The sequence below is a fragment of the Poromitra crassiceps genome (assembly GCF_964638095.1).
Source record: "Poromitra crassiceps genome assembly, chromosome: 4".
Lineage (NCBI taxonomy): Eukaryota > Metazoa > Chordata > Actinopteri > Beryciformes > Melamphaidae > Poromitra > Poromitra crassiceps.
This window is the reverse complement of record NC_139626.1, coordinates 38,816,644-38,824,169: the sequence shown is the minus strand read 5'-3', so window position 1 is coordinate 38,824,169 and position 7,526 is coordinate 38,816,644. Positions and strand designations below refer to the sequence as shown.

The 7,526-nt window shown below is 39.9% G+C and overlaps 1 protein-coding gene across 1 annotated transcript; it reads right to left on the bottom strand.

Moving 5' to 3' along the window:
* Positions 1-3,920: 3,920 nt before the first annotated feature.
* LOC310775198 (uncharacterized protein) lies at positions 3,921-6,613 on the bottom strand. Its single transcript, XM_083635301.1, has 8 exons — positions 6,574-6,613; positions 6,206-6,291; positions 5,978-6,052; positions 5,636-5,719; positions 5,114-5,314; positions 4,692-4,858; positions 4,380-4,492; positions 3,921-4,306 (listed from the first exon to the last, which is right to left on the bottom strand). Exons 2-8 carry the CDS (start codon positions 6,258-6,260, stop codon positions 4,174-4,176), a joined length of 828 nt encoding a protein of 275 aa, XP_083491427.1. The 5' UTR covers positions 6,261-6,291; positions 6,574-6,613; the 3' UTR covers positions 3,921-4,173.
* Between the last annotated feature and the right edge of the window lie 913 nt (positions 6,614-7,526).

The window sequence follows — 7,526 nt, the reverse complement described above, 5'->3', positions numbered from 1 at the left end:
ACACAAATAAACAATTACAAGCAAAAGAAAACTCAAAATAAAACTAGAAAAGTGCACTCAGTAGAGTGCAGATCTCCGCCAGGCACCACTACATCTAACCATGGCCAAACCTAGCCTTGAATCCATTGCTCTTATCTGCCTTCGGATAAGTGCCCTGTTATTGAACATGTAATTCGCCATTGACATTGATTTTTCATAATTTTTCAATGTGCAGGGTAGTCCAATATACTTCTATAGAACTCCCAACACGCCATGGGAGTGTGACAATGAAATAAAACAATGTCCAGTAAGGGCGTTGTTGCCAGTAAGTGCGTTGTGGTCAGTAAGGGTGTTGTGGCCAGTGAGGGTGTTGTGGTCAGTCAGGACGTTGTGGCTAGTAAAGGCGTTGTGGTCAGTAAGGGTGTTGTGGTCAGTCAGGGTCTTGTGGTAAGTCAGGGTGTTGTGGTCAGTCAGGGTGTTGTGGTCAGTCACAGCGCTGTGGTCAGTAAAGGTGTTGTGGTCAGTCAGGGTGTTGTGGTCAGTCATGGTGTTGTGGTCAGTCAGGGTGTTGTGGTCAGTCAGGGTGTTGTGGTCAGTCATGGTGTTGTGGTCAGTCAGGGTGTTGTGATCAGTAAGGGTGTTGTGGTCAGTCAGGGCGTTGTGGTCAGTCAGGTGAGTGAGTGAGTGAGTGAGTGAGTGTGTGTGTGTGTGTGTGTGTGTGTGTGTGTGTGTGTGTTAGAGTTCTCAGTTTCAGCCCGAGCATGATGTATTTTTCCCGTTTCTAACTGATAGCCACATTAGCAAATACCATGGGTTTTGCAAACTATGTTTTGAAAGCTATGCGTTTTGCAAGCTATCTCGGGCTATGTCGTTTTGCAAGCTGTTTTGCAAGCTATGCGTTTTGCAAGCTATCTCGGAATATGTTGTTGTGTGTGTGTGTGTGTGTGTGTGTGTGTGTGTGTGTGTGTGTGTGTGTGTGTGTGTGTGTGTGTGTGCGTGCGTGCGTGCGTGTGCGTGTGTGTGTGTGTGACCTGCACACTTTATTATAATATAGTAGCCTACAGTATGATGTAAGTAGCCTATATGACATGTAGCCTATATGATGGTATGTAAAGCCCTTGAGACTTGACTGTGATGAAGGGCGAAATAAATAAAATAGGGCTACATTAGACTTTAAATAAGATGAAAAAGTAAAAAGTGATTTTTGGCTCATACATGAACAGAACTACAGTATGCAGACTCAAAGTCATTTGGAATTGGCAGGGGGTTTCTCAGGCCAGTCTAATGTAGACAATTTGTGTTGTTGTTGTTGTTTTAGACTTGGTAAAAATCTGTCATTCCAAATCTCAACATGGTAACACTTTACAATACTGTAACACAAAAAATGGGTAGTTATTGAGGAACTAGTCAGGAACTAACCATTAGTTCATGAATAGTTAATGATTAGTTCATGAATAGTTAATAGGTAGTTCCTTAATGGTAGTTACTTAAGAACTGACCATTAGTTACCATGTTAACGAACCAGTAAGTAATGATTACTTCCTTAATTTTTTTCCGCTAGTTCATGAGTAGTTAATGGGTAGTTACTTAAGAACAGACTATTAGTTACCATAGTTGTTACTAGGAAATTAATCATTAGTTCATGATTACTTCACCATTGGTTACCATGTTTGTGCCCCCTCAAGTAAAGCAAGGCTTCATACTTAGTTGTTACTAGGGAGTTCATCATTAGTTACCATGTTTGTGCCCCCTCAAGTAAAGCAAGGCTTCATACTTAGTTGTTACTAGGGAATTCATCATTAGTTCATCATTAGTTACCATGTTTGTGCCCCCTCAAGTAAAGCAGGGCTTCATACTTAGTTGTTATACTAGTAGTGTCATACATACTAGTTAATTTTTTTTTAAGGAAGTAATCATTACTTACTGGTTCGTTAACATGGTAACTAATGGTCAGTTCTTAAGTAACTACCATTAAGGAACTAACTATTCATGAACTAATCATGAACTAATGGTTCATCCTGATTCGTTCCTCAGTAACTACCCAATTTTTGTGTTACAGTATTGTAAAGTGTTACCCTGAACATAATATAGTTATTTTCCTATCAATGTATTTGCAACTGCCAGGGGGAAAAATGGACAGTCCGAAGCTCCTACGTACTGTTCTACTGCCATTTTGTATTTTGATGTAGGTTCACCTTCTCTCCCTCAAAAACAATGCTCAGAGCTCAGGGACAAACTGCTGGCTTGACTAATAAATCATAATTTGAAACTATTAGGCCCCCCACACATGATCCATGGTAAAAACAGCTCTGTGCCCGCTGTGCCATTGTTTCCTATGGGATGAGCGGTGCCTCCCAACTAGTGCTACTGTATACCCTCAAAGGTCAAATAGTTTCAACTTTGACCTACTTACCGCTGACCTTTCTCTGCTCTACCTCACTGTGAGAGAAGAGAAGATCACTTATCATGTCATGTGACGGCAGCTTAATTGTATTTTTTTATAACACCACAATCACTGAAGTAAAAGTAATTCCATTCTGCCAGTAATGAAAGTGTACAGATCATTATGCATACCTTCCTACCACTCTGTCTAGTGTTTCGTTTTGTCTCCAACTGCCCGCAGAAGTGACAGTAGCTACTGTATCCTACCGATGAACAAGTACCCATTCAACTTGATAATTAGCGGTGTGATAAAGTTTTGTTAGGAAAGACTGCAGTTCAACATGATGAAAACAATGATGACAAATATGACTTACAGAAGTTACAGGAGGAAACACAGTGGCCAGTGTTGGGCAAGTTACTTTCAAAATGGTGCAAATAGCATCTGCCAACTTTGAAATGTACCACACATATGGTTTAATTATCTTTTTTTCCTTTTTAATTATCATTCATTTATTGTAGTTCATGATAATGAATGAGAAATAAATAAATAAATAATCTTTCATTCTTAACCAGATTTGAGTTGTAAAATAATTCACCTAAAATGGCTGGACTTTGATCAGCAATGCATTCCACTGTTGACATATGTTAATAGCCTACACAGCCTCCTTGTTTTTCCCCTGAAAAATGATACATACTGTAATAAAACACAAATGTTGGAATATCTAAATCAATCTATAATCCATAGAAATTAGTTTTAGGCGCTGCTTAAAACAACCAACAGACTCAGCTGATCTGTTCATATATGGGAGACGTGTAGAGGCCAAAACAGCAAAGGCAATCAGGTCTAAGTCTAGAACAAATGATATCTAGAAGACCCTTGCAGGGTTTATGGGATAAACAGTTCAGTCATGCAAGCCAGTGCCTGTCATGCCTTATAAGGAACTAAACAAATCTAGTAGGATGCCAGTGCAAGACGACAAGAATAAGACTGAACCAGCTCATGAACATGTGTGTGTGGGTCGGACATAAGTGTCCCTGAAGAGTTATATATTATTGGCCTTTTTCACCTAAGTCAGAAAAAGAAATTAACGAGGGCCCCGGCACTGGAACACCTAAATGAAATTGGAAACCCTCATTAATGTTTGCTTGCACCTGTTCATTCCTGTCTTTTAGACACAAAATGGCTGCTGGTGAAAAGGCCCATTGGACCCATGCAGCTGGTTAACAATGTGATGAGGACTGATTAGAAGAACCTCAGTTTTATCAGGGTTTAGCTGAGGACATTTTAGAGCCATTTAACTGCAGCCAAACAGTCATGTAGACTCGCTAAATTACTTGCATCATTTGGCTTTACAGAACTTTATGTTGTCAATTATGGCATGATCAGTGGTGTCAAAAGATGCACTCTGGAAACATCGGAATAGAAATTCACCATTATCAGCACACATAAGGATGTCTATAGTGACACTTACCAGAGCAGCTCATACTGTTTTTGTTTGTTTGCAAAAACCAGACTGAAATGTATCAAAGATAATAACTTTATTATTTTTATAGCACAATTAACATATAGAATACAACTCCAAGTACTACAGTAATTTTTTCATGATCATGTTTGAAGACAAGTCGCTGTAATATTCTAGACACAAGCATCATTTTACACATCTTGGAATATAGTGTGATAATTATGAAATTATTATTATTATTATGAAATTATGTTAATAACACTATTCAATACAGTTTACTGCAGTACATGTAATCAATAGACTACTTAACACAAAGCACATTTTACAGTTACCTTATCAGTTCTGCCAGTTATGCAGACAAATCTTTCATTTCACAGAACCATCTGTTTCTTATAGTACAGTTCACAGCATCCCATCCTTTGGGCCGAATCTTTCTGGAAATGGCACAGTGAGCGTTGTCAGAAGGTGTTTTTCTCCAGTATCTGAGGGAAGAATATGATGGTTAGATGATGGTGACAGATGTTATGATTCATGGTGTTTAGGAATGTGTCTTACTCTTGAGTCAGATTGCTTCCATCACCCCACTTCCAACTCCCAGCTGCCTCTCTCAAGCCAATCCAGAAGCCATTGTTTTCACGGTTGGAGCCAGAAATATTATAGATGAATCCCTGATGATCACAGAATCAATGATGAGTAGAAATGTTGGTTGAAATTGACACATTGTGACTTTAGGACTCTTTTTTTCTATCTGTTTCATACTTCATTTGTGATTTTCTGAAGCTGCTTTTCCAAACTCACTCTGCTAATAAATCCTACATCTCCCTCCCTGCTCCTTTCATGTTAACATTCCCATAGTGTTCTGTTTACCTGTTCCTCTGGACTTCCTATAATAACCAAATCTGAATTCTTTCCTCTGCAGTTGTCTCGAGCTTCTTCCCATGTTTTCCGATCAGAAAGGACAACATCATTAATCGCATAGCAGCTGGACTGGAAATGGAGCCAGCCTTCTTCTGGACAAGGTTGACACTGTCTCTCTGAGAGAAATAAGATAGACAAGTTAACAGACATGGTTACTGCTGCGTTGTGATTTCATGTTCTCTGTTTAGAAATAATCTGTTCGTTATTAATCGCATAGCAGCTGGACTGGAAATGGAACCAGCCGTACGGACAAGGTTGACACTATCTCTCTAAGAGAAATAAGATAGACAAGTTAACGGACATGGTTAGTGGGTTGTGATTTCTTTATCACAGGCACATTTTGGACCAAACTGAACAGGTTTTAAGATTACCTTGACTGTTTCCTTTTTTGGGACAGTAGGCATCAAGTTTAGCAAGAGACAACAGCTCTCTGGTCATGTTTTCTATCTGTCTCTCTAAGTTGATCTTCTCTGTCTTCAGCTGCAGGTTCTCTGTAGTCACGTTCATGTTTCTGCTCTCCAGCTGGTTCTCTCTCATCTCGGCATTGATCTCAGCGACAGCGAGTGAGGTAACTACAGTGAAGGAAACAGGAAGGTATTTGGCTGTCAGATTATGAGTTTGTTGTGCTGTCACTGTGGGACAGGTCATAGAAATAATCTGACATCAAGTTTGATTGACACATTAAAGTTATCCTCACTCATGAGTCTGACCCCCCCATCCCCACACACACACACACACACACACACACACACACACACACACACACACACACACACACACACACACACCCTTGATTTTAGAAACAGTCTGGGACAGACAACATTGCATCTGAACATTAATAAGGACATGTATATTCTTACAGAATAGAGGATAAGTGTTCAGTTTGTACTTACAGTAGATACGAGGAGCCATGACCAGTATCACCCAACACACTGCAATCAGAAGATGCGACTGGAAATGGGAGGGAGAGCTCTCAACTAGAAACAACAAAGAGTCAGTTTAGATATCCTCAACAAGATGATTCAACAGTTTCAGTATAAAACACACTGTTCTTTTCTTGTAAATATGCATCATGTACAGTGTTCCATTTTCAATGTTCATGTCAAAATGTCATCTTTTGTAGTTCCCATGCATTTGGTTCAGATTGTGATGATTAATTAGAAATACATGAAACAATTATATTTTTCTGTCATTTATTTATTTTAAATCATTAGTAAATATATTTCATAATTTACCTGAAATGGCTGGGCTTTGATCAGGAATGCGTCTCGACATATCAACATAATCAGCCTGATCTTCCTCAATTTCATCTGAACAATGAAAATGTTGAAATATATTATAAGTATAGCGGATCTTATATATTCATTAAGAATTAATTAGCAGAATCCTGCACAGTGTGATGTTGAACAGATCAGAGAACTCATAATTCACAGGACAGACTTGGAAATGTTAAAGCTTCTTACCTGCAGATAGAGGGTTTTTGAAAGCAACAGTCGGTTCTTGTGCCTTTCTGTTCATCCTGCACGAATCACACAGATCAGCAGCAGTCCTGTACGAGGGATGGAAGAGAAGTCTCAACACTGACACGGTTATTTCACACTGAAGCTCCTCTGTGTTTGGTATACGTATTCTGCTGTGAGGGTGTGACAGTGTTGATCCTTATAGTTTAGAAGCTGGTGTATTTTTGCGGTGATGAGCAAAGCTTCCTGAAAGGCTGTTAACCACAACTATATGTGTCTCTAGCATCTTCTCACACTTCTACAGTAGACCCTTTTCACAAACATGGCTGCCCGTGTGCCTGTGTCTGATCACTTTGGGTCCAGTACAGTACCTGGTCTGGTACAGGCAGGAACCTAGTGCACACGTGCCAGTGCCACCTGTGGCATGTGAAGGGTTAACTAGTTGCACGGCAGCACACAGTAGCAATAAGCATGCAATTGAGATTTGTTTGGTCGAAATGTTGAAATGCTCTGCCAAATTACCTATTTCACAACCATTTGCAGTTGCACCGCCTGTTATTTAGGATATTTACGGTAGTGACCCATGCTATACTCTGCCTATGATTGGTTAGTCTCCTTGTGTTACTTGCATTCCATACATTCCAAAGCAGCAGAGAGAAGCTGAAAATGTCCACGCGAAAGACAGACAACGTCAGGTCCTCCAGTTAAAAAACCTCGAGCGCACAAGCACATTTGAAAATGGTATTTCATCTCAAAAAGGTTCCCGACGCCTGGTCCAGTAGATGTATAGTATGTATGGATGTATACTGTATGATGTGTGTAAAGTGTGTGTGTGTGTGTGTGTGTGTGTGTGTGTGTGTGTGTGTGTGTGTGTGTGTGTGTGTGTGTGTGTGTGCGTGTGTGTGTGTGTGTGTGTGTGTGTGTGCGTGTGCGTGCGTGCGTGCGTGCGTGCGTGCGTACGTATATAGTAGCCTACATACAGTATGATATAGTATAGTATATGACATGTAGCTTAGATGGTATGTAAAGCCCTTGAGACTTGATTGTGATGAAGGATGAAATAAATAAACAGGTCTACATTAGACTGGCCTGAGAAACCCCCTGCCAATTCCAAATGACTTCTGCTGATAGATACTGTAGTTCTGTTCATGAGCCCAAAATCACTTTTTCACCTTATCTTTCCACCATGCAAATAGGCCTACAGTAAGTCGCATTATTTTTTGCATTTGAAGAGACTCTCCAGTCTTTTTTATCAGAGTGAGAACCGTTTATTTAATGCCTTTCATTAGAAAGGACCAAATCAGGTAGGATCCAAGAGGGACAC

What these genes read in the sequence shown, in the direction of transcription:
- LOC310775198 (XM_083635301.1), bottom strand. Translation starts at nt 6,260, where the DNA reads ATGAACAGAAAGGCACAAGAACCGACTGTTGCTTTCAAAAACCCTCTA. An exon ending in TCAAAGCCCAGCCATTTCAG is followed by an intron (nt 5,720 to 5,977) that starts GTAAATTATGAA and finishes TGTTGTTTCTAG; the next exon opens with TTGAGAGCTCTCCCTCCCAT. An exon ending in CATGGCTCCTCGTATCTACT is followed by an intron (nt 5,315 to 5,635) that starts GTAAGTACAAAC and finishes CCTTCACTGTAG; the next exon opens with TTACCTCACTCGCTGTCGCT.